The sequence below is a fragment of the Mycetomoellerius zeteki genome, unplaced genomic scaffold (genome assembly GCF_001594055.1).
Source record: "Mycetomoellerius zeteki isolate Tzet28-1 unplaced genomic scaffold, Tzet1.0 scaffold155, whole genome shotgun sequence".
Lineage (NCBI taxonomy): Eukaryota > Metazoa > Arthropoda > Insecta > Hymenoptera > Formicidae > Mycetomoellerius > Mycetomoellerius zeteki.
The window spans coordinates 3,052,071-3,078,653 of NW_017256500.1; the positions used below are offsets into that span (position 1 = coordinate 3,052,071).

Below are 26,583 nucleotides of genomic sequence, written 5' to 3' on the forward strand. Positions count from 1 at the left end.
CCCTGTTTATTATTCGTCGTAGTCATGTTTGTGGCAGTGGCTGCAGCTTTGTCCAATATGCTATCTTGCGCGTTCACGCCGTCAGGCTGTAAGACATTCGAAAATAAAGAATAAGATTTATGTAACTTAAGACACAATTGAAAAGCAACAAGAACAAGAGATAACAGATTTCAACCTATTAGAATACAGTTTCTAATAGCTTGATTTAGTCCCTGTTCCTTTTGTCTGCGCTTTTCAATTGTATCTCAGGCTTAAGGAAAAGCTGCAATAGAATAACAGAAATAATACCTGTGAACCATCGGAATTCATAACTGTACTTTCCATCATCCATATGGGTCTCTCCTTTCTGTGATTTAACGCGTCATCGGGAGATTCGTCTCCAATAGTAACATCTACTCTAGTATCCTCCACTATGAAGCCGGTCATTCTAGTAGCTTCACCCGACCACTGTTCGCTAGGTGCTCTAAGACTGCTCGGTTTTCTTGTGTCGATACTATTCAAAATAATTATTTTAATAAATATCTTTATACATGAACATTTCTTTAGAAACACATACCCTCGAATAGTATTGATATCAATGGGTTCTGGTTCCAGTATTTCAGGCGCCAATTTGATCCCTTCTACTTCCCTTAATAATATATAGAGAGGCTCCAACTGTTCATTAAACTTTGCTAATAATAATCTGGAATCTTTCTTTGGAAGAGCAGACTGATCTTCTTCCACTATCTCTCGACAATATGTACATCTAAACTCGCCGGTTCTCATGTCGAAAAGTTGATCCGCCTGTACAAGAATTTAATAAAATCCATGTGTTACATAAACCATGTACTTTAAATTAACAGATTTGTTGTCTAGTGTATACTTTTGCAACTTGAAAAGTGAAAGAAACATATTTGATATTTGGTGAAAGCAAGAGTCAGTTTTAATGCAGTCTAGCACAGAAATAAAAAAAAAACAGATCTATCACAATATAAAATTGTAATGGGTCTGTTTTTTAAACACATTGTTTTAGTTAATATATCATTTAATTATAATGAAACAGGATAAAAACAAACTGTTTTTTCTTAAAAAATAAATTTTCTTAATTCAATTCTTAAGATTACATCAAACATACCACACTGCCATACTTACCTCAAGATCAGTAAATGTCTTTAAACAACTTGGACACTTAAAGCTGGCTCTACTGGTTGCATCTCTCTCCTCGGTTTCCATTCTCTTTCTCATTAAATCGAGTTTATACTTCACCACATTTACAAACGTCTAAAACACAAAGATATAAACAATAATAAGATTGAAAGACCGCTAATGTTAAACATAATAATTTTAAATTAAGAAGCGCCATAACGGTCAGAACGTTAAGATGTTGAACTATTGTAAATTCATTTAAATGAATTAATTTCAGAAATGATAAATGCTTGCCGATATGGTTGTCGGACTTTCAACGCAATCAAATCTGAAAATATTAATAATCCCCCCAAATTCCCCAACTTAAAAACTGTAATAAAACTTATTGCGAAAAATAATGCCTCGGTCGGGAGTCGAACCCGAACAAAGATATAAACTCTTTTTAATAATTCTTCCATTTGCTAGTATTTTTCATCAAGTTAAAGAAAGTCATAACCATGTTACCTACTTTATAATTAATAAAGTAATAGTTGACTTTCTGTGCTTTGCCATCTGATCCTGTCTCCATTTTCAATCTCACTTGAATGAACTTATCATTTCGCAATGTGGATATCCTAGCTCTTAACATTTTGCGTTCAAACTTAAGCAATTCACAAATGTCATCTTCTTTCATACCTGGTGATATTTTATTGTTAAATATCATTTCAATTAAATGAAATATTTTCTAAATCAGTATATAATTACTTACATGGATTTCTGACTAGCATATCCACAATTAAAGCATCTTCAATCGAATAAAACCCACGTACAACAAGGCGTGCCAGTTTCTTCAAGCTACTAGGTACCTCAGTGACAAGTCTCTCCTCGACGCTCATATTTTAGATGATAAAAATGATTTTCTAACAATATCGATATCGTTGTCGAATAACAATAATTTTGCCAATAATATTATCGTTATTATTACGTTTACTGTCCGTTCACATGCCAAGCTCACAGTTTCATGTCAAACGCACTTTACGATAATCACACACACATTCTCCAAAAATACGATCGCTGTACTTGTAGAATTGTAAGCGTATCTTCATTCTTCTCCTAGAAATCGGATCTACTTACTTTGCTAAAAAAAAAAAGATATTTTATAGTAAAATACTGACAAATGGAAAAGACAAAAGCTTCATGAATACAAATATCACACCACGAATTCTTACAAAGATCAGAATTTTCTCCTTCTTCTTTCGCTATATTTATCCTGAGCTGGAACGTCGCCCTCAGTCGCCCTACGTTTCAGGAATGTTGGAAAAATCACGAAAGCACAATATTGCCCATCAACGCGCGATGCACTTATGATCGCGACATTCGCGACTATCTTTAGGCAGTCTTTAGGTTAGAATCAGGAAAATCCCGCAATTGCGGTATTGCGCCATTTGCGCCGTGAGCGCGCACGGCGGAATACGTGCGCGGCTCCGAGAACGCGTCTGCCAGCGTTTGGCCGTCTCTGGCCGCGCATGCGCAGACTTTGCTCCTCGAATAAATCCCTAGGGAAATTAAAATTCGCAGATTGATCTTTGGTAGCATTGTGATGTTTTTTTATTAATAAAAATTTATTAAAAGAAAAACAAAATCTTTTCTTTAATAGTTGAAGGAAAATATTGACAAAGAAAATAAAAAGATGATGTTTTCTTATATCTCACTAGTCTTTTCACTAGATACACGCATGCGTATTGCATGGAAAACTGCGTGGCACTGCTATCAACACGTCTGCTAAATGACTGCGATCCGTCAACTGTCAAATGTTAAAAATTTTCGTACGTATAATTCACGTATAAAGAATTTTAATAAGATTTGTCAATGGCAGCGATCGATAAAGTTAAAATTATCGTAGTAGGCGACTCAGGTGAGCACGCGAAAAATATTTAATATTTTAAACATACAATAATCTTTTTTTCTGGAATATTATCGATATTCTGCAATATTTTATTTGAATAAAGTCAAGTGAAACTTGGGATAAATATTATGATAATGATATTTCTTGCTATCATTAATGTTTTTATTCATATCAGAGATATTTTTAACATTTATACATTTAGGTTATGTATAATTATTCGATAACAGAATTGTTTTTTATAACTAAATTGAGTGAGTACTCTTTGTATTTAAAAAGAAATTAGTAGCCCTTTTTTTAAACCGAACTTCTTACACAATTCATCTTTCCTTTTTTTCTTTTTACATTGAATAAAAAAAGAAAAAATGAATTGTGCAAGAAGTTAAAAAGAATAGATCTAATTATATGTTTGATATTTGGCAAAAGCGAGAAAGAAAATTTAGTGCAGTGCTGTGATAAAAAACAAATATAATATGTGCAAATTATGAACTGTTGTAAAAGGAACATTACTTTTATGAGAAAATGTATCATAATAGTGATAAATATAATAATGATAAATATCTTTATTATTGCAGGAGTCGGTAAAACATCGCTGACACATTTAATATGCCAACAGCAACCTATCGGCAATCCTGCTTGGACAATAGGTTGTTCGGTAGAAGTCAAGTTGCACGAGTACAAGGAAGGCACACCGAATCAAAGGAGATACTTTGTCGAGCTGTGGGATGTCGGTGGCAGCCAAAATCACAAAAACACAAGATCTGTATTTTACAATCCCACAAACGGTATAACCAAATTTTATAATGATTAAATATCAATATCCATATTTGTTTGACATACAAATGCATAATTGCGACAGAATATGACAGTGATTGCAAATATATGTCGTTTACAACTAGGCATAATATTAGTCCACGATTTAACGAATCGTAAATCACAGCAGAATCTGCAGAAATGGCTGGAGGAGGTTTTAAGTAAAGATGGGACTTCCTTAAAGTCCAAGTTCGAGGACTTTGATCCTGAGAAGTTTGTGGGCTCGACGCAGGTGGCAATAATCTTCCAAACTATTGTGATATATTAATGTCAAATTACATAAGTATAATAAATATATAAATAACACTTATTTCTAGATTCCAATTTTAGTCATTGGCACGAAGCTTGATCTGATCTCGGACTCTAATTTCGTAAAATCCAACATACATAGACGTTCTGCAACCATCGCGGAGGAATGTGGTGCCGATGAAATATTTTTGGTAAGGATTACTCACCTGAGACTCGCCAAATGTATCATTGAAAAAAAAATTAATTAAAATTTGATTGGATACATGTTATGTGAAATTTTTAATCAACATGTGACTAACGCTTTTGCTTTACTTTGTTGTAACAGGATTGCCATCAGATAAGATCTTTGGCAGCGGGCTCCAGTTCGTCCGTGAAGCTCAGTAGATTCTTTGATAAAGTTATCGAAAGACGTTACTATTCCTCCAAAGAAGTGATTAGTCCTGATAAGCGAAGGCCACCACTATACACTTCTTCGGTCTATCCAAAGTTTTATCATAACGATTGAATGTCAAGAGTACTGTATCATGAGATCTCAATCTTATTTCTTGTTGCACAGAACAACCATTCTTGTGACACGAAGCGTTATAGGATTGCGCAGATTAAGTATTATAAGGCTATCGATCTCGCATTTCTTATCCACATTCCTAATCTTCCCACGGAAGTATCTTGTCAGATATGTTCAAAAGAAAGAAAAAGACAATTATCAATGCAGCGTAGATAAAAATATATTAAGCACTCGATATATTTTTCACGTATCTATATTGTAGACATCACATTGTATACAATTGTTTTATATAATGTAATATAAATATATATCTATAATCTATTCAATATTTTGTTATTAGCAAAATGTAATTATATAAAAAAATATACGTTATATATTTTTTTATTAAATTGATATAGAATATCCTATAAAGAGAGAGAGAGAGAGAGAGAGAGAGAGAGATTTCTCAATAGGCGAAAAGCATGTAGATTGAGATTGAAATAAGATGAGTTCGTCGATTGATCAATTGCATTATGCGTAAATACAAATAATCAATTGTGGGAAGAATCAATCTTTAAACGAGATGAAAATTAAAGTGAGCAAATTTAAGTTTTGACCAATAAAATTATAAATATTCTAATAAATTTGCTCACTTGGAATTTTTACCTCATTTTAAAGATACACAATCGACCTTCAGCTTACACGGAGCAAGATTGCATTTGAGCATAAATACGATTAATCAATTATAATGAAATAAAATAATTCATAAAGAGAATTTATGAAACAATTCGGCACTAATAATTCAGTTTATTTTTCTTTTTCTGCGAGTCAAGATTAGACATCGCGGGCCACCAGTAGCGTATTCTTGAACTAGAGTGCAAATAAGTGCAGAACAATGCCGGTGATGCAGATTGGTCAAACTGCCTGCCAACTGCCGGGATAGTTATTTCGTGGTGTGAATTCGCTTTCATGACGGCGCGAACGATATCTTTCAAAACGGACGTCCTCGCCGAATGAATGCGGACGGCAGAAGCGCGTGACACTGACAAGTGCGCGGGACAATTCGCACGTATGGTTTAAACGGATAGTCACGTAGCGGGGGAAAGCGGGCCTTTCCTCCTGTATTGAAGCTGCGTGGACCTCGACTTGGGATTCTGTCAGTGTCGCGCTCCGGTCTGCTCCGGTCGTGAGATCGAGTGAAGTCGACGTGCAACCTATCCGGCTCTCCACGTGTGTGAGTCCAATTTAGGCCAGACACGTGTACGTGCCTGCCATTTTTTTTTATTCAAGGTTATCGCATCTATACATTAATAGATATAAAACTGATATAATATTGATGATAACATCGACGGAATTATTCTGCCAGATTTCTGAGACTATGAGCGACCTCGATCAAACTCCGATTAACTTAATCGTCATTAATGACTAGCTTGTCAAGTAATACTTATATTGTTTTGATAACACAGTTATTAATTTTAATTATATGGAAAAAAAGATTAGGAACGACGAATTATGTAGTTGTTGGAGATTTAATTTTATGATTCTGTCAGTTGAATTAGTTGTCAATTGATTAATTGGAATCAAAGTTGTTCTACACATCCAAGCTTGTAGCATAAACGTGACGCTTGAGTAATCTGATGAATCATAGGTCTTAATAGACTTTTGCTTTCCAGGTAATATTCCTGCAATTATGTCTTATCACTTCGCAAAGACGTGCGCTAACACGAATAGTCTCTGTCATGTGTTGATGCATGTACGACCTATGATTTGTATTCAGAGATTTAGCTACGCTCACAATATAAACATAAACTTGAATGGTGGACCAGTCAGTATTCTAAAACAGAAAATAGCTAGGGGCGAGCTGATGAACGATACATACCAGACGAAAGTGACACAGACCCTGCAGCAAATTTACCAAGAAGTTCAAGATTATAAGCCACAGCAATTAAATCTGCTGGAAAAATGGTTCGGCAGCAAGCGGAGGGATGCGCCGAAAGGGTTGTACATTTACGGAGCAGTGGGTGGAGGTAAAACAATGTTGATGGACCTATTTTACAATTGTTGCCAGGTATCTCTCTGGTTGCTGTATGCGTAAGCACTGTGCATGGAAGGCTAAATTTAATAGCTTAATCTGTTTAATGTGACAACACATGTTTTTTTTCGCACAATCTGAAAGCAGAGATAACAATTCTTGTGTAATTTGCATGATTTGTTGGCTGTTATTAAAGTAACAGATATTGTGCAAGATTTCATAAGAAAGATTTTTTAAATTGAAACAAACAAAAAAAAGTCAAAATAAAGGTTTGAATAAAAATAAATTGTTCAGAATAAATAAGTCACTTGATTGACATCTACAATGCACATGGATTGCTAACACCTCCCACTTTTCATATATTATATCAACTTTAAATTGAAATGAAGATATTGTTATCTATTTCTTCCGAAGTTTGGAAATAAAGATGGAATTCGTTTTCAATTTGATAGACCATATAAATTCAAATCATTTTTAAAATAATGCATATTTTTGATGTTTTAGGTACCTTTAAATATTTTTATGTATGTTACTGATTCTTGATTTATAAATTTAGAGATGTGACGCAACATCATATCAGATATGAAATTGATATTAGTAGTCCATGTGTATATATGATTGTCGATTAACACATATTATGGCTTTCCATGCATAGTACAGAACAAAAATGAAATTTTTCCATGGTACAATGTAACATACTTTCAAATAAAAATGTTTCAGATTGAAAATAAGAAAAGGGTCCACTTTCATTCTTTCATGCTGGATGTGCATAGTAGAGTGCACGAAGTAAAGAAGACCATTGTACGAGATGTGACTAGTACCAAGCTGCAACCTTTTGATCCGATACCTCCAATTGCCTCTGACATTGCAGAGGAGACTTGGCTGTTGTGCTTCGATGAATTTCAGGTTCATATTATTCAGATTCAGATTACTTCAAGAAAACAAACACTATACTTGTAAGGTATAATTAAAAATAAAAGATCAATGAAAACAGATGCGTTGCAGGTAACGGATATCGCGGATGCGATGATATTGAAACGGCTGTTCACAGAGCTGTTCGATAATGGCGTGATAGTGGTCGCGACTAGTAACAGATCGCCAGATGATCTATATAAGAACGGACTGCAGAGAGGAAATTTTGTACCATTTATAAAAGTGCTGAAAGATCACTGCCTCGTTAGTAACTTGGACTCTGGGATAGATTACAGATTAAAATCGGGATCCGGAAATAAGAAGATATACTTCATGTATGTGTAGAAATTAATATGTGCAATTTTTGTGATAACTGTCTATATTGTCACCGTCTAACAAGCCATTTAATTACAAGAAAAGGCAAAGACGCCACGAACGACGTAGATAAAGTCTTCAAGTACCTGTGTTCCATGGAGAACGACGTGATACGATCGCGCACGATTTCCATAAGAGGACGCAATGTCACTTTTCGAAAAACTTGCGGGCAGGTGCTGGACTCCACTTTCGAGGAATTATGCGACAGGGTGAGAGGTCTTTTGTTTTGTGTAGTATTTGTATGCTATGTTGATTAGAACTATATGTAATATAAGTATTGATCTCCACGCAGCCTCTTGGAGCAAGCGATTATTTGCAATTGAGTCAAATCTTCCATACAGTCATAATAAGAGACATGCCTCAGTTGAACCTACGACTTAAATCTCAAGCTAGGCGATTTATTACTCTTATCGATACATTGTATGATAATAAGGTAAGAATTATGTGGCTTTAGTTATAAATTATAATATTTGCAGTTTGAAACATTAGAGGATCAGTTATATAATACAGAGAACTTTGATAAAAGAGAAGAGACAAAACTTTGGTTAATGCAAATAGCCATCCTGATGAAAATTTTTCTCAGAATTTTCGTATGAATTAGAACTCTTTTCAGAAATAATAAGAAAGTTTACATTTTTTCGTAGAATTTTTCAGATATGTGAGTTCTGAATGAGAGAGAGAGAGAGAGAGAGAGAGAGAGAGAAAGAGAATTCAAGTTCTATAATTTTTGAAAAAATACCGTGAACTTTTTCTCAGATTTCATCAGAATTAAAATTTTATCAAAAATTATAAAATGAGAAATTTTAGGAATCTTAGAATATTTCAAAAGTCATGTATATGCAGAATTCTAAAAAGCTATAGACTTTTTTGGCGCTTTAATTTGCATAAAAAGTCAGAAATTTTCTAAAAAGTTGTAAAATTATTCAGAAAAATTTTTTACCAGGGCTAATATGTGATTAATGAAAGTTTATTAAATTGTGTAGGTACGGGTAGTTATGTCGGCGGCTGTACCACACACGCAGTTATTTTTATCAGAAAACGAGTCCGAATATACCGATGAGAAAAGGATGCTAATGGACGATTTGAAGATTACGCATGGCTCGGTAGATGTCGATTTCACAATGACGACGCAAATGTTTCGTATGAAGAATTATTACATTATATTAATTTTGTTTTCAGGAGGATCACAAGGCAAACATCTTTACTGGAGAAGAGGAAATCTTCGCGTTTGACCGTACCGTGTCGCGTCTGGCTGAAATGCAGACCTCACAGTATTGGGAGCAGTGGGAGCACCACAGATAATGATAGTGTTAAGACTAGTGCAAATAGATCTGTGTGGCTCCGTACGAATTCCCATTCACTTAAAACTAAAGATTGTTAATGACGATTGTAATTTTTATAAAACGATCTCTCGCGAGTAGTTATTTAAGTTTTCGTTAAGTGTGCGCTTTACACTCGAAGCGTAATTTTCACGCTTTCTCAGTATTTTACCTCATAAATTATTTTGTTGGGAACGCAAGTTCCTCGAAGATTACCTCTAACATTAATTTTATTTATATAAATTATTTATGAGCAAAAAATCATATTTATTGATTGTCAAACCCTGATGCAAATATGTATGTTTGTATTTATGTGTATATATAAAAAAAATCTTAATTATATTTGCACTGATGACGTATGTTGATTACTCGCTTTTCTGTTACGTCACAATGGTATTAAAATCTGATGTCATATCCTTGTGTAGATTTAAGCATCGACTATCGGTCATATTGGTATTTTAATTATCCACTGATCCAGTAAACCTAGTGATATACTGGAGCGAATTATTGAGGAATAAGAGTATCCCAATTCCTAACAGTGAGTGACACTCTGAATTCTGATGCAAAGATTGTAGTTTTTTTTTTGGAGGATTTGCTGAATGTTGTTTTACACAAGTAGGAAAGAGTTAGTACAAGTACTTGCCTGCCTTTTCTCTATCAGGCTGCAGTTTTCTATAGTTTAGTATAATAGAGAAAACGTGCTCCAGTATATTATAGAGCTCATTGCCTATCGTTGAGGTAGATTTATGTATGTATGTATCCATGTGTGTGTGTATAGCTCTAAAAGTTTGTGATATTTCTTCCAACAGTTACTGATCCGCAATAAAAACACAAAATAAATTCTGAGAATATATAAATACAAGAAGTATTATGCTTGAAACTATTGTTATCTCTAATTGTAAATACGAAAAAATTTGTGTATGTACCACGCGTTATGACTGCCTATAGTTCTGTATCATTCTGTACCTCTTGCGTATCGTGCCTATCTATGCTTATCATTTGTAGCAGTGGAGAATACGTAATTGTACGTCTTATTTCAAACGAAAACGCAAATCAGCGGAACATTGGTCATATCAGGCTAAGGTCTGGGACTTGGAACAGCTGATAAAACGAACAAGAAAAAACAGATCAACAGAGACATTGTTGGATGCGTACGATAATTACAGTCTGCCGGTTTGATATAGTTTCCATATGAGTTTATCCAAGTTTTCTTCTGAAGTCATGGATTATCATTTCCCAGAATTCAATTCGAAAGACGCGATCCAAAGTAATTAATTAACGCTATTAATAATTCTGTGATTCTATATTATTTCATGAAAAAGCTATATTATATATAAATATTAATATATTATATTTCAATTTTACTTTTTAGCTTGGTTAACAAGTTTGGAGGCGTACATTAATGAACCAGCAGTAAACAAATCTGTTCGACAAATAACTTATTTAGCAACCACAATAACAGAGGACAATAAAATTGCTTGGTTACTAAAGGCAATAAGTTTCCTTGATTTAACTACTTTGAATAACGACGATACAAGTAGCACCATAGAACAATTGTGTGAAAATGTAAATTGGAACATGGAGTTATTATTCTTTACTTTAATGTGAATAAAATCTATAATTGATCAATTAATTAATATTACAGGCTGCAAACCCTATAAAGGAGCTTCCATTTGAATGGAATAAACCACTTCATACTGCTGCTGTTTGTGTTTATCCATCCAAAATAAAAGATGCAATAAATACCTTAAAGAGATTGAAGAAAACGCATGTAATTAAGGTCGCTAGTGGTAGGAAACGAAATATTTTTTTTTACCTGATGTGAAGGTAACAATATTATCTAATATATTTTTGCATCAGTGGCAGCAGGATTTCCTTCTGGACAATTTCCATTGGAGACTCGATTGCAGGAAGTGCGCTTGGCAATAGAATATGGAGCACAGGAAATAGATGTTGTGATCGATCGATCGCTAGTTTTAAATCATCAATGGATGGTGCTGTTTCAAGAGCTGATATCTATTCGTGCACTTTGTCCTAAGAATGCAGAAAAAACAGTATGTTTAAAAGTTATAATATCATCAGGAGAATTGTTCAACTTGAGAGATATATATAAGGCGTCCATAGTAGCTCTATTTGCTGGCGCTGATTTCATCAAGACATCTACAGGGAAAGATGTAGTTAATGCGACTTTGCAAGCGGGAATTGTTATGTGTAGAGCGATAAAAGAATTTGAAAGACTGGCCGGAATAAAGGTATAACAATTTAATTATTTGTGATAATCGAGATCTGTATAACATAACTTTAATTCATTTTCACAGGCTGGCTTTAAATCTGCCGGAGGAATTAAGACTGCACAAAACGCTTTAGAATGGATGGTTTTGATTAAGGAAGAATTGGGGAATAATTGTTTGACAAGCGATTGTTTCAGAATCGGTGCATCAAGTTTATTGCAAAATATTAGTACTGAAATTATCGAAATATATAAAAATAAGCCAATTCAACGACCACTGGATTCTGCCAGTGAAAACCAGACAGTTGAAGGAGAAAATAAAGATGAAGGAGATAATGAAGATGAAGAAGTTGAAGGAGATAATGAAGATGAAGAAGATGAAGGAGATAATAAAGATGAAGCAGAAAAAGAGACTTAGTTAATTGGATCTAGATAAGACAGTGATAAAATATTTTTATATCGTTTTTATATATTCGTAATTTTGATCATATATATTCGAAAATAATTTTTACGTACTAATAAATTTTATTTTTATGATGCTCTAAGAGTTGACTGATTAAAAAATTCACCCGAAGTGCTAAAATCTCTCTCTCTCTCCCCCCCCTCTCTCTCTGTGCGTGCGTGCGTGCGTGCGTGCGTGCGTGATGTATGTATACACACACACAATCAATAATGAGGTTTAGAATCACATTCTTTTGGGGAATTATCGAGACCAGTATGGAGGTACATTTCTTCCAGTTTCGTTTGAACTGTAGGGGGGGGGTGGTCAAAAGTGGCCTTTATCACAATCCCTTATCTTTTAGACTACGTCATGAAACATATAAGTAGTACAGAAAACGTCAGCGATATCGCGACGCCCGTGTGTCTAAATATATCAATCAGTAAATAGATCCTACATAATTGACATACTTGGTACACATAATTGTTGGGAACACGTAAATACACAAAGTGTCTCGTTAAAATCATCTCAATTTCATTTTCTTTAGCTGATGTGACATATAATCAAGAAGTGAAAATCGCATAGATAATCATTATATCAAATGTTTAAATTTGGAAGAATTTACTAGAAATTTACTTGAATGTTTACCTGTATTTTATCATTATAAGAAATATTTTACATCAAAATGTATCAAAGTGCAGTATAACTAATTTATGCATAAAATGCATAAAAAACAAGAAAAATCATGGTGCAGCTTCTCTCTGGACTTTATCTTAAACGTCTCTTAAAAATCGAGCATTCTTGAAAAAGAGTAACTCAATTTTCCATCATTAAAAGTTTTACTTTTTAGAGTATGATTCACTCCAAAAGTTTAAAGAGTTAGAGTTCAAAGAAATATTCAATTTAAGTATACGCAATAATTCGCAAATAGAGATTCAACTTATTCATCTAAAGTTTCAATTATTGAAGAAACCTTCATATAAATCCACAAATATTCAAATTCTCTACAAAATATCCCCACATTATATATTTTTATTATTTAAGTATTTATATTTTTCGTATCGTCTCAAGATATATGTGAAGTTCATTCTTAAGCATAAAGTTTCTTTTTGCAATACAATTGAGAATTTAAGATATTTTGATTACATAGATTCTCTCTCTTTCGAGAGTATTATTCTACTTTATTAGGATCCATTCAGATCCGCAGATTCGTCTGGACGGAGACGGGCGTAATTCGCCACCGGAAATCGAGGCTCAAATCCAATATAGATCGATCAGTAAATAGACCTCGAGCCGGCGCGAGAGCCCGCGTCATCGGTTGCTCGTGCCTCTCGTGTAGTATTTGCAGCTTGCAAGCTCCGCTGCGTCTTGTCCTCTGGCAAAGCTTGTCGTGACACCGTTTCAGCCGCATTGCGCCGGGTAACGGCCGGGGCCCGGCCCGTCCTTCCGTCACCGTCGGCACTAGTTTTATTCCGCACTAGTCGCACGGCTCGCCCGGCTCCAGCGGTCGTTTCGCGCGTCTCGGCCGTGTCATGCACCAGCGGTGAGTCCCCCAGATCGCGCGTACATTCTCGTCCTCGCGGCACGCGTTGCATCCGATCGAATAGCCACCCCCCCCCCCCCCCCCCCCAACTTGTACTAGATAAGCTCGACTCGCTGCTCTCGGCAAGTAATATACACGACACCACCGAGCAGGATATATCGCACCATCGGCATACGGGACCAACCTCGTCATACACTCTATATTCGGATACCGCCGCTTCCGCGTCGGCATAGCGCGGATTCGCGGGTCGACGCGGCGAGGCGCGCACGGGAGTAAAACGGAAGGAGAGATTGCGATGTTGATCCGTCGGGATTATGCTACTTACGAGCTTGCTAGAAAGATTTAAGGGGATGCTGGAGTAACCAAATTATCACATTACAGTTGTATAAAAATCTTCGAATTGACTGAACGGAATAAAAAATCCTTTTACAGGATTAAAGTAGACGCAAAATTAAGAGGTGGTGCAGTGGATTTTATACTAAAAAATCGAAAGAATGTTAAAAAATTTTTTAACTTTTTTTTCGATTTTAGTACAAGGTCCACTGCACCATTTTTATACGACTGTAATGTAATAATTTGCACTCCAGCATCCCCTTAAACTACTCTCTGAAACTTTTAGAGTGAATCTTTATACCCTGAAGAGCGAAATGTAACTCTTCGAGACTGAAAATTGAGCTACTTTTTCAACACTGGCTCAATTTTTATTCTTTAGAGTAAGATTCCACTAAAAAAAATTTAGAGAGTATATAATTCATTGTACAAAAGTTGAATTGTAACTGCAAATGAATTGAAAGTCTTAATTAATACTTCCGGCGAATCATGTACGTATAAAAAAAATTGTGAGTTGCTCGATGAAGAAACTGGGAATTCGATTTTTCCGCTGTGAACTCTAAACTTTTTAGAATGGAATCTTACTTTAAAGATTGAAAATTGAGCCAGTCTTGAAAAAGAGTGATTTAATTTTCAATCCTTAAGAGTAAGATTCACTCTAAAAATTTTTAGAGAGTAAAGAGATGCTTGTATTATTGCGGATAAATCGAAACGATCTTCCGTAACATTAAAATCTAAATCGAGAGATCACAACGGTTTCGATTATATTGCGCAAAACTCCAGCACTTGCCGGATCTATTATCGCGATTTGATGTTTTGAATTTATAAAGAAAAAAAGATACGTTGGGCAAATTAAACTGTGATTTTATTTCAGTAATATTGATTTAGTAATTATAATAAAGTTAAAAAGATGTATCATCAATCATTCAATGATATTTGATTTCATCATACATGTTGCTCGCTTGCCAATTAAAACTTATTTGCCGGCTTGGATTCTATTTAAGAGTTATGATTATATTTTTAGACATACCTTACCTTGGCACTTCGCGTAACACGGAATCGTTGACCCCTCTCTAAATGACGCATATTTTTATCACTCATCAAGATATACATATAGGATTATTTGCTTCCTCGGTCGTATTCGTAAACAACATTAAAATAGCACTGGAATTTGCAAAAAGCCCGTATCCGACTTTCGTGTCGCTGTACCATTATTACGTAACATTTAGGATTTTGTAAAAAGAAAATGTTGTATATATAAATTTCATTGACTTTATCACCTTATTGTAAAAATGAGTCTATCAAATATAATTTCAGATGTAGAGCGTCATGGCAATCAATATAAAATTTACAAAATTTGACAACACACCATGGGGCTTTCGACTAGCTGGTGGCAGCGATTTTCCGCAGCCACTTACTGTTATCAGAGTGAGTTTCATATTTCCCTTATCTAGCGGTTATTAATGTTAATATGGACGTTAAAATCACAAAATTATGATTCAAGTAACATTAATTATTCTTATATTCCGAACATGAAATACGTAAATAAGATGTGACGGTTCTTATTTCAATCGTAACAATTTAATTATTTAAAATATCATTGTTTTGATTATATTGTCTCAGTAATTAAATTTTAAAGGTTAAAAGAAAAATATTTAGGATGAAATTAGGATTGAAAAAAGCGTAATCTACAGGTCACGGAGGGAAGCCTGGCCGAATGTATGGGTTTAAAGGTCGGAGATGTCGTAGTAAGATTGAACGATCAATCGATTATCAGCTTGACTCACGGACAAGCTCATGAAGCACTAGTGCACGCTGGCAACAACTTCGTTTTAGGTGTACAAAGGTAAGTCTTTCGCAAGGATCATCGATTATGTACGAGCATAAGGAAGATTAATCATAGTATCTTTTATATACAATCTTTTTTCTTTAAAACGTACTCTGAGCATAATTGAATAGCAGACTTCCAAAATGCGTTTTTTAATCAAAAGTTTCATTTTTTTAGTTAAAGATGGTGTTCAGTGTTGTTATATTATAAGCTATTCTGAGATTTTCAGAAAGCATTTTTTTATCGTTAATTTATATGCTGAAAAAACATAGACATTTCGAAGTGCATTATATTTTTTAACTAGAAACAAACAAAATGCATTTGTTTAACATTTTTAGCAATTATTAAGCAATTTTGTTTAATATTTCACATTCTACTGATTGACATATTGTTATTTTTTGTAAAGTGCGTAGTTTTCTTGTGTGCGTAGTTTCTTTCTTTCTCGTTTTCTGAAAATTACAAATTTTGGACAAAACGTATTTTGAAAGTCTGCCCCTCAATTGTAAATGTAGGGGTTTATATAGCATATTTTTGTAACTCAAAAAAAAGCTGGAAAAATTGAGACATTTTTAATTTCTTAAATTACATTATTTGAAATCTTAATTGATAAATTCCTTCAATAGTTAAATGTTTTCATTTATTTTATCCATTAGAGACTACTAGATAAAAGAAATCATTTTATATTGCTATTAAAAAATACACATTAATTAGATTCATGCATACATATACGTAATGTTTACATTGAATAATAACAAAACAGGAAATGGAGATAAATCACACTCGATTGCGCCGGTTGCATCGCGGCCAAGACGAATAAGCGAGTACATAAATGCAACAGCTAAGTCGAACGCGACTCGCATAAATTAGACTCTTGTCCCATACGGTCTCTCCCGGGAGAAATCGCTCTTAACCAATATTAGTTCTTGAGATTATTATGATAGTGAAATTGCGCCACGTGTCGAAACGACGACAAAATATTTTCGATATTAATGCGCAATTTGTTATCGAGTCTCGGTCTATTTTTTCTTGCTGCTGCAAAAAATTTTTAATTTCTAATAAAGTATATTCTAAATATATATATATATAAAATACAAAACAAAATATATATGATGAAAATAAATAAAATATTTAAAGTATATTATCAATCCTTAAATATTACATATTTTTTGGCTGACGGTACTAATGCAATAAAATGCTATAGACATCTGAAAGTACGGAAGAACCGCCGAGACCAGCGAATTCTTTCGATCGTCTTACATCGTTACCGAAATTGGATTTAATTTCGAAGCATGATAGCCAAAGGCCGTGATCAAATTTAATGAGTCCCCCCGATCTCGTGCCTAATGAAGAAGAACGGGCGGTACGCGTCATTCATCGCCGGCATACTCTCGATAATAACTTCGGCGACGTTGCAAGAATATCCCGGCGTATGAGCTACGTGTGTAGCAATGTATTGCGAAACCTATAAATAGGTGACCCAGAATGAGAGATCTGTTTATCATTGGTCGGCGATTTTATTACTGGGTCCCCGGTCGCGGTCCGTCTTTTGCCGTTTGTCGCATTCGCGGGATCCGTTACTCGCGCGCAGGGTAGAACGTGAGAGCGAGAGATCGACACCTGGAATCCGCGCACGCGGTGCATTCAGCGTATAATTGCATATCTGCGCGCATAATACCAGCCGATCTCATTGCGAGCGGGAGAAAGTCTATTTTCTTGGTCGCTGTGTTTGTTGCTTGTGCAGAGAGGAGGAGGCACGAAAGGCCGCCATCGGAAGAGAACATCGTCCCATATAAGATCGCCGTGAGTATATTCGTGAGATGAAAGGTAAATAGCATCCCTGTTGCACTCTTAACTGGTGACGAGGGCTACGCGACGTCCCCATCTTCTTCCCAGGACACATCCGGCTCTTGCCCGTGTACTTTCTCACGTTCGCGCAACTTTGAAAATTTTTTATATGAGTTCTTATATATAAAAAGAAAAATTAATTCTATCTGAATGATTTTAACCATGTGAGAAAAAAATAAGTGTTCAAACGTCACCAAATAAGAGTCAAAAGAACTTTATTACACTGGAAAAAGAAATGGTTACATTAATTGGAATTCTGGTTAAAACTGGAAATCAAAATAGTTGCATCTGTTATCATTCTAGTCGAGATAACCAGAATTTTGATTAATATGATTAGAATCTTCTGGTTCGTTTCAACCATAAATTTTTCTCAATGTATGGTTATATATTCTCTATTTTCCTATTTTAACAGATGCTTAAAGTACATGTAATAGTAGAAATATTTTCATAGAGTTAAAAAAAAATTTATATCATATCACAAAAAATTTTTTTATTACGAGAATGTCTAACTTAATTATAATGAATTAAGTATATTTTTTTGAACGTTATACTTGTAACAGTATGATTCCTATCTACAAAAAAAATATTGCAATATTTATCACCGAAAGTTAAATCCCCTTTCAACGGGGAAAATCTGTGATCTCAAATCCGCTTGACATTTAAAGAGAGATATGGTGTACCAGAGAAAGTGGCGACGAGATGATGACGTCGAGTTTGCTTATTAGCTTGCAGACTTACCGCCAGTCTTTCCAGAACAGATCTTAAAGGAGGAGACAGTGATCGAGCGATACGAGGAAGAGAATATCGTCGTCGAGCCGTTGTCCGCTGAGGACGAGATTAGGAAAGAGGAGGAGAACCTCGCGGAGGAGAAACCGGTGGACGCCAACAGCGAAATCGTGGCCAACAAAAATCTCACGGATGACGAGATCGCTCAGCTGATCCTCGAGGAAGAGGAACTCTTGTCCGATAAAGGATTATTGGGGTATATTTCCACGATTATCGAATCAACTGATGATGAAACCGCGATTAAGGATTCAACCCCTTGCTATACTTTTCATTTAAAGAATACAAGCAAGATTTTTTTTTAAATTAATTAAACATATTTTAAATATTGAAGAATCTTCAACATTCAAAAAATATTAGGGTATATTTATATTAATTACCCATTGAGAAAAATATTTTGAAAAATATTGCGAAGAAATGAATATATATAATTTTGAAAAATATTCTATTTCAAGAATATGTATGTAGACCATCTCTGTTGCATATATTTTCTTCAAATTTTATACTTTTTAGAAGTGTTAAATAAAATACAAAGTTTTTTCAATAATAATAATAATGATAACTTTTTCATCTTTTCCGCGCCTTTGACGCGACAGAGTAAACTTCAAGAAATTAAAACCGCGAGCTTCGATCCTGAAAGATTCAAAAGTTTTGGAGGAGCTGCAGAATATCGCGATAGCTGAGCCCGAGCGAGTGCAAGAATTGAAGCGCACTTCCACCTTTCTGCAAAAACCGCAACGACCAATACCGAAGGTGAAGAACGAGCCGAAAGTGGAAGAGGACGAAGGAGAAACTTATAAGGTCGTAATCAAGAAACAGGACAAGAAGACAGTAATCGCACGTCTCGTGGAAAAGGGTTTACTGCCTCCAGGATCAGAGGCAACCATCACCAAGACACCGGAACCACCGGAACCATCCGAGGTAAAGATGCATGAAACGGAAAATAAACTCGAAGAAAATTTCCTTGCCGTGTCCGATTCAAATTCCTCGTGTTCAACCTGTTCTCTCAATAACAATTCACTGTTGTCCCCACGTTTTTCGGAATCTGATTCAAATGAATTTCTCACCTCTGAGGATCAACTAGCGCATCGCGAGACATATAAATGCAAATCAGAGCTATGCCATGTTAAGCCGAGTCAGTCTCGAAAATACAGTACTACTAGATATGACGAAGTTGGAGTGAGATCGCTGTTTAAGGGTCGCTACTTGGAGAACGTGCTTCGCGGTTACACTCGTTCATGCATTCTTCGCGATCGACAAGTCGATGAGTTCGCGAAGACTAAACCGGGAAATGTATACTTGAAGAAGTACGATGGGCTAAAAAATATTGGCCCCGATGGCTTTTCAAGCAAGACCAAAAGAAGAACGAGCAGATGCGCACGAGCGCATTACGCTGAAAGAATTCTGCTTCAAAACGTCAGCGCTGTTGTTACACACTTTCGTCCAAAACCAAAGACGACGCGCGTCTTCGCTTCTAGAATGAAGGGAAGATATCTGGCGACATATCTGAGACGCAAAAGTCTCTGGCTAATGTCCTTGATTACGACATTGTTCCAGTTTTTGTTACAGAGACCAAGCGTCTCCGAGTCATCGAACTTGTCGAAGATTCATGAACGACGTTTGAGTTTCAAGGGTCGCTACCTTGAACACGTTCTTCAGAAGAATGTCGCTCCTGTTCTTGAATGTGTCAAGGAGACTTGTTTCATCGACGATCAACAACCAGAGATGATTGAAAAGAAAAAAGAGGAGCTGAAATCTACAAGAACGAAAGGACGTTACATGGAAAAATGTCTCTATTGGCAGAAATTCGCTTTGAATCTCCTTGATTATGCGAAAAGCAGCTTTAATAATCTCTTCGCTATCACAAAATCATCAAGAATGAAAAGTACAATGAAAGGTCGATACGTTGAGCGATTGGTTCGTAGAAATCTCGAGATACTTGAATTGTTCGTGGAATACGTTCGTTCCAGAATCTCCGAATGGCTCGAGGATGGTTTGTCGTGCACATCACGAAATAAATTTCTTGTTGCCACTGTCAGTACTTCCAATGACATTGCCAGTGATTCAATTCCAAATGAACAGGAAACTGATAAAGATGTCTTCGATTTAAAGATCTCCGAATGGCACGAGGACAGTCCAGTTTGTCCATTGCAAAAAGAATCGCCCCTTATCATTAACACTTCCAACAATTCAGATCCGCTCGAAGAAGAAACTACTGAAAATGATCGTCAGGTTCTCGAATGCAATAGCAACTTAGTCTTGTTCGAAGAAGCCGGTGAATATACCGACATGGCCAAACCTACAGATGTAATGCCAGAAGACACTGTTTCAAAATTTTTGCAGTCAGCTGAGAATTATGTTTCCGCCGAAGTCTTCCATCGTGGTAGCAGACGACTCTCAAAATCCCGTAAATCTATCGATACCTCCAAGGAGAATGATAAGGCATTGTCAAAATTCCTACAGTCGGCCGAGGATTACGTTTCTACCGAGGTCTTCCACCGTGGTAGCAGACGATTTTCAAGACCGCGTAAATCTATCGATATCACCTCCGAAGAGGATGATAAGATGTTGTCGAAATTCCTACAATCGGCCGAGGATTACGTTTCCGCCGAGGTCTTCCACCGTGGTAGCAGACGATTTTCAAGACCGCGTAAATCTATCGATATCACCTCCGAAGAGGATGATAAGATGTTGTCGAAATTCCTTCAATCGGCCGAAAATTACGTTTCCGCCGAGGTCTTCCATCGTGGTAGTAGACGACTTTCAAGACCGCGTAAATCTGTCGATATCACCTCCGAAGAAGATGATAAGATGTTGTCGAAATTCCTTCAGTCGGCCGAAAATTACGTTTCCGCCGAGGTCTTCCATCGTGGTAGCAGACGACTTTCAAGACCGCGTAAATCTGTCGATATCACCTCCGAAGAAGATGATAAGATGTTGTCGAAATTCCTACAGTCGGCCGAGAATTACGTTTCCGCCGAGGTCTTCCATCGTGGTAGCAGACGACTCTCCAAATCCCGTAACTCTATCGATACTACCTCTAAGGAGAATGATAAGGCATTGTCGAAATTTCTACAGTCGGCCGAGGATTACGTTTCCGCCGAGGTCTTCCATCGTGGTAGCAGACGACTTTCAAGACCGCGTAAATCTGTCGATATCACCTCCGAAGAGGATGATAAGATGTTGTCCAAATTCCTACAGTCGGCCGAGGATTACGTTTCCGCCGAGGTCTTCCATCGTGGTAGCAGACGACTCTCAAGATCACACAAACGAGAAGAGCGAGCAGAAGAAGATGTTCTGTCAAGTGTTCTCCGTTCGACCGGCGATTATGTCTCCAGCGAGGTGTTCCATCGCAGAAGTAGGAGATTATCAAGACCGTTTAGGAGGGAATCTGTTTCCCTTGCAGCTCCTACTCTGTGGAGCGGTTTGAAGAATATACATCTTAATCTGCCTTGGTTTTCGTTCAGAATCACCAAGAAAAATACAGAACACATTGAAGATTGTGAAGAGAAGATTGATTCCGAAATCGAACTCGACAATCGAAGATTGTCATTCGTGCCAACAATTCTCTATCGGGGTATCACGAACCGCATCGGCATCGATTTCACAAAATTTGTGATTTACGCCTTCGTACCTTGTACTTCAATTATCCTTCTGTATATGTATAAGTAATCATTATTATCTAATAATCATCTGATGGCGTTTGTACCTTGTTTTGATGCAATCAATATAATTAAACTGTACATGTAATTATAATAATCGATATGGAACTCAATTTTGATTTCATTTAAAAATTGAATATCGCGTCAGTTCGTTAATTTAGATTAATACAAATATATATCCCATGATTGTATATTTAAATTTAAATATACATTATTTGTCCTAATTTTATAGATATTTATAGATCAACGTGAAACACGCATTGATACCCGTATGTGTATAATAATGTTTCGTAAATGTGTCCTCAAATAATGTAACCGTATGTTTTGTTTTTGTCACTAGAATAAGTGTTATCAGAGTGATCCATAGTAGAATAATCGGAATGCAAAGATATCTAATGTGACCGATTCAATACGACTCCTCAATTGTGTGAAACATATGTTAAGTGATTAAATTGTTGAAACTGGTAACTCATACTTGAATTTTTTATATCTGTCGATATATACATATCAACCGTTCTTTTTACATAACAAAAATATGAACCGCAACAAAAAAGAAGCTTAAAATTTTACGTTCTATTATACATATATGAATTATAATTATCGTATTACAGTTTATTTATTTTTTATTCTAATTATTTATTATTGACTTATTAGCATTTATTATTAATTTAATTTTTGTTGCTTGATTTTATTATAATATACAATATAATATTAAATATTAAATCATACATTATATACATAAGTGCCGGTTCGATGCAGTATACTTTCAATACAACAATCAAGACGTTCAATTTAATTACTTGAAAAGGTAGGTATATGTTCAATATTACATTTTTCTAACAATTTTTTTTAAATAAAAATCACAATATTTGTCAATTATTATAAAAAGATGGTCATAATTCTTAAACATTGCATAACATTTTTAATGAAAAGATTAATTACACAGCTATTAATTTTTTAAAATAATATCAAAAAATATAATTTGATTATTTTCAAAATAATTTTTTTAAATAATTATATTGTAACATACAAATAATATTTTCCAAAAATAAGATTATTAATTTATTCATTTCCTACAAACCTTCAAAGATATGCTATCTTTCTCTCTATTTTTTACAAACTAAAAATTATTATGTAGCATAATTTACTGCATAAAATAGCTTTTGACATAAACCTCACATTTTGTTTTGCCAAAAATGTACCAATTAATATAACTTATGAAAAAATTTTATGAAAAATTAAGACTTACTCTCTCTCTGTTCTAAAGATTTAATAATATTCTAAAAGATATGTTAAAAAGATCGAAAAATTAAAGAATCTCTGACAAAAGTGAGTTATTCGGAGATAAAATCCTTTCATATAATAATATAAAATTCTTTAATAACAAACACACTTTTATCCAGTATATTTTCTATAATATAAATTTTTCTCACGATTTAGACAACAACTTCAGCGACACAAGAGTTCGTATGCAGGGCAGAGCAAGAGGGAACATCTGATTCACGTCCCATATCAAAGGCAGAAGAAACAGAACAAAAGAAAGGCGACGAGGTCGACGAGATCGAAGCAAAAGAAAGACCAGAGTTCAAGAAGGATCGTCCCGAATCTTGTAAGGCAAGATTAACGCAGGACGAACAAACAGTAGCCGAGGAAGATTCGAGCGTCTCCACATCAGATCCGGTGATAGTAAATACCAAGAACGAAGAGAAGATCAAGCAACTGGTATCCACGGAGTTCAGCCTCGAGCAACAATTGGAGAACGTGCAGCGACAATTGCTCGCTCTGAAGCAGCTACCGAGTGAAATCGAAAATCACTTGAAGATCGTGTCCGAGCAACTGCACAAGATCATGGAACTTAGTGGTGTGCAGCGATCCCTTGGCAACGGAAATGGTGGCTGCCGCGGGTCGTCAGGTGACCGAGATTCGTAATCATGTTCAAAATAGCTAGAGCGGACCTTGACGATTATTTTCCAGGCATATTTTCGAGTTTCGTCGCTATGCGACTTCGATTCTGAGTGGATGCCAGTTCTCGCATCCACGTGTCAATATTAAATTAAAAAAAGATTAAAAAATAATTAAATTAAAAAATGAGATTGCATTCTGTTAGAATTAAATAGCTTTATTTTTCAAACAAAACATTTGTTTCGATATCTTACATTTTTCTTTTAAAAAAAAATTGAATTCATTCATATTTAGATCAATTTAAGTGTATGAAAATGAAGCCTAGATTAAATAGAGAATACTTTTAATGTTTAAAATTTGTAATTTTGGACTCATTATTCAGAAGAGAATATCATGCCACGGCAAAAGGACGAGGAGGAGTTGAACAAGCAGGAGGAGGATACTGACGACGAGGACGAGGAATTTACGGAGACTTACGATTACATCGAAGAGATTGCGTGTTTGGAGCGAAGGACGTCATCGAGGTCAACGCCGCAAGTGATCGAGCCCAGTGATGACGAGGGGGAAATGGAGGAAGAGGAAGCTGAAACGAAAGAACTGGACGGTATGATTTCCGTGAAGAGCGCGGACGAGGAAGGAAATAGAGTGAAGAAATTTATCGTCTCTTATGAAACTAAAGTTCTAAAATCGCCCAGTCCAGCACCATCGCACGGTAACTATCTATATTATTTATACCCATGCATGAACTCTCTATTGGTCGAATCTCAAACTTTGCAAAAACAATATAATTAAACGGTGAAGTGTATAGCCTTATTAGCGCGCGAAGTTTTGTGATATTAAAATATTATTTTTCGCATCATGTTTGAATTAGATATAAAACAATGTTGTAAAATACAACAATGCATTATAGGAAGTTTCGAACCAGATCCTAAACTGTCACCAAAAGATCAAGTTATACAGGAACTCCAGGTACCCGATGAATAGAATGATCTGTGTCTTAGGATGAAATGATTTCCCTTTGTACTTATTCGTGCTAAAAAATTACAGACTCGTTAAAGATTGATGAAAGTTCACCCTGTTTTAAGATCCTTAATAAGTTAACTGCGTAAATGCACGATGAATCAAAATATGTATCATTTTTACGGTTGATATTCCTATTTTATGAATTTATCGTTCCTGCATCACCTTTTTGCTATAAATCGATTTCTGTATTGATATTAAAAGAGTTTATACGTGTCGTGAATCCGAATTTCGTAATTTTGTTTCTTTTTACGCGATTGATGCATGATGAACATTCAAATTCGAGCAAAATCATTAACTTGTTACATTTTAATTTTCAGCAAAGGCACAAGAAAGGCAAAAAACACTTGCAAGAACTGTGGCCGCAGGCTAAGCAACTCGAACTTACGCAAGGTCGCCGATGGAGATGTCCGAATGATTTCTTCAACGATGAGATGATAGCGGAAGTGTTGACCTGTCAGGCGGAAGTTATTCGCGGTAAAGCAATGGGGTAAGTATAATTTTATTCAAAACAATTTCAAAACGAATCAAAATTGTACTACAGGATGGAAAGAAATCCCAAGAAAGATATTGCGACTGTTCTAAAAGGTATTAAATTAATCGATTGTACAGAGTGAACTTCAAGAGATATGAGAAGACGAATTTACCAAATTATGATTACCTGATGAATTCGAGTGTTTATAAGATGATTCATAAAATGGAGCGAGAACCGAAAAGGGGTATCCCCGTCAGACCCGCTAAAGTCAATGCGGCGGAAGATATAATCGAAAGAGTTGTAAGCCTCTCTTTGTAATCTTTCACGGCTGTCAATATAAATCGCTTAGGCAGAATGGAGGTGATGATAATTAATTGTGAAACCGTGACAACCAAAATATTTCTTAAGCGATTTTAAATGTGTTTACGGAAACATTTTAATGAAGTTGTTGGTAGCAGACATTGCCAATTAATCATTGTCATTCCTATATAATTGTGTTATTTGATCTTGTAAAAATTACACTTTATCTTATTTTAAATTAATTAGAAAACAGATTATCATCTGTTTTCTAATTAACAGATTAGAGAACAGATGATAATCTGTCTGTGAGTAAACAACTTCAAGTATTTAATCCGTAATAACTCAATCAAATTATAAAATTAAGTAAAATTATAAAATTAAGTATAATTTATAAGATTACTATCAATATTATTAACCAAGGGAAAAGGAAAATTTTATTCCTTAATATATTTTCAGAAATCACCGGCGTTGAGTGTGGACGACGGAAGCGCTCGAAGCGTCAGCCACTAATGCAACAGCGATTACAAATGATCAGAATATAATATGATAGTATACGCGAGAAATTTATATGTATTTGAAGGATGTGTTAAATCTACGTACATATATCTTAAAAATTCAAGGAACAACTAGAAATTGCTAGAAATGTAATTATCTGGCATGTTAATCGCGTCTGAAGAATGTTATCGCACTGTCATCAATATAATGTGGTTGTAATAATTCTAAGCACGTATACATATGTTTGTATTTAAACCGTCTCGAGAAAGATTTTCCCCGCAATAAAGAGATCTGCAGCCTTTTCCGATTAAATTTACATTCAGATCGATTAATTCAGAGAACATTTAACCCTGCCGAACTATTTGGATCTATTTGATCTAAAATATATTAATTTATTTTCTTACTAATTTTAAGTAAATTATTAGCAGGGATCACACCGATACCGACATACCACTCTGTTTTTAGACAATATTTCTTAAACAAAAGGTAAAAATACAACTTTAAAAACATAAATATAAACTAAAAAGTGTCTTCTATCAG

The 26,583-nt window shown here is 35.2% G+C and overlaps 5 protein-coding genes across 9 annotated transcripts in view; 4 read left to right on the top strand and 1 right to left on the bottom strand.

Moving 5' to 3' along the window:
- The window catches only part of TfIIEalpha (transcription factor IIEalpha), a 3,384-nt gene extending 1,077 nt beyond the window's left edge, over positions 1–2,307 (bottom strand). Inside the window, exons 1-6 of the mRNA XM_018444776.1 lie at positions 1,874–2,307; positions 1,634–1,800; positions 1,132–1,260; positions 557–783; positions 289–493; positions 9–86 (exon numbers count right to left, since the gene is read on the bottom strand). Of these exons, the coding sequence (XP_018300278.1) occupies positions 9–86; positions 289–493; positions 557–783; positions 1,132–1,260; positions 1,634–1,800; positions 1,874–2,000 (933 nt within the window). The 5' untranslated portion in view covers positions 2,001–2,307. The remainder of the gene's footprint in view (positions 1–8; positions 87–288; positions 494–556; positions 784–1,131; positions 1,261–1,633; positions 1,801–1,873) is intronic.
- A 545-nt stretch (positions 2,308–2,852) lies between these two features.
- Positions 2,853–4,776, top strand: LOC108720729 (rab-like protein 3). 2 transcript variants are annotated; one of them, XM_018444870.1, is made up of 5 exons: positions 2,853–2,930; positions 3,583–3,792; positions 3,907–4,052; positions 4,138–4,260; positions 4,395–4,776. In XM_018444870.1, the coding sequence occupies exons 1-5, from the start codon at positions 2,891–2,893 to the stop codon at positions 4,572–4,574; spliced, it is 699 nt and encodes a 232-aa protein (XP_018300372.1). In that variant the 5' UTR covers positions 2,853–2,890; the 3' UTR covers positions 4,575–4,776. The 2 variants fall into 2 exon arrangements, with proteins under 2 accessions (XP_018300372.1, XP_018300371.1); XM_018444869.1 differs by having other exon boundaries at positions 2,868–3,019.
- Positions 4,777–6,226: 1,450 nt separating this feature from the next.
- LOC108720698 (putative ATPase N2B) lies at positions 6,227–9,401 on the top strand. The gene is made up of 7 exons (XM_018444830.1): positions 6,227–6,621; positions 7,306–7,491; positions 7,591–7,832; positions 7,913–8,081; positions 8,165–8,305; positions 8,856–8,975; positions 9,052–9,401. The coding sequence occupies exons 1-7, from the start codon at positions 6,244–6,246 to the stop codon at positions 9,172–9,174; spliced, it is 1,359 nt and encodes a 452-aa protein (XP_018300332.1). The 5' UTR covers positions 6,227–6,243; the 3' UTR covers positions 9,175–9,401.
- Positions 9,402–9,791: 390 nt separating this feature from the next.
- On the top strand, positions 9,792–11,857 carry Dera (deoxyribose-phosphate aldolase). Of its 4 annotated transcripts, none has more exons than XM_018444962.1 (6): positions 9,792–9,943; positions 10,197–10,458; positions 10,564–10,757; positions 10,837–10,981; positions 11,052–11,443; positions 11,510–11,857. In XM_018444962.1, the coding sequence occupies exons 2-6, from the start codon at positions 10,383–10,385 to the stop codon at positions 11,837–11,839; spliced, it is 1,137 nt and encodes a 378-aa protein (XP_018300464.1). In that variant the 5' UTR covers positions 9,792–9,943; positions 10,197–10,382; the 3' UTR covers positions 11,840–11,857. The 4 variants fall into 4 exon arrangements, with proteins under 4 accessions (XP_018300464.1, XP_018300466.1, XP_018300465.1 ...); XM_018444964.1 differs by having other exon boundaries at positions 9,792–9,939; XM_018444963.1 differs by having other exon boundaries at positions 9,792–9,929.
- Positions 11,858–13,210: 1,353 nt separating this feature from the next.
- Positions 13,211–26,355, top strand: LOC108720783 (uncharacterized). Its single transcript, XM_018444961.1, is given in 13 exon segments — positions 13,211–13,403; positions 15,051–15,161; positions 15,428–15,579; positions 17,303–17,326; positions 17,328–17,361; positions 18,132–18,388; positions 18,786–19,110; positions 23,292–23,763; positions 24,136–24,465; positions 24,664–24,722; positions 25,094–25,263; positions 25,386–25,548; positions 26,005–26,355. Coding segments are annotated over 12 exon segments (2,139 nt in total). The 5' UTR covers positions 13,211–13,403; positions 15,051–15,062; the 3' UTR covers positions 26,059–26,355.
- The last annotated feature ends 228 nt before the right edge of the window (positions 26,356–26,583 follow it).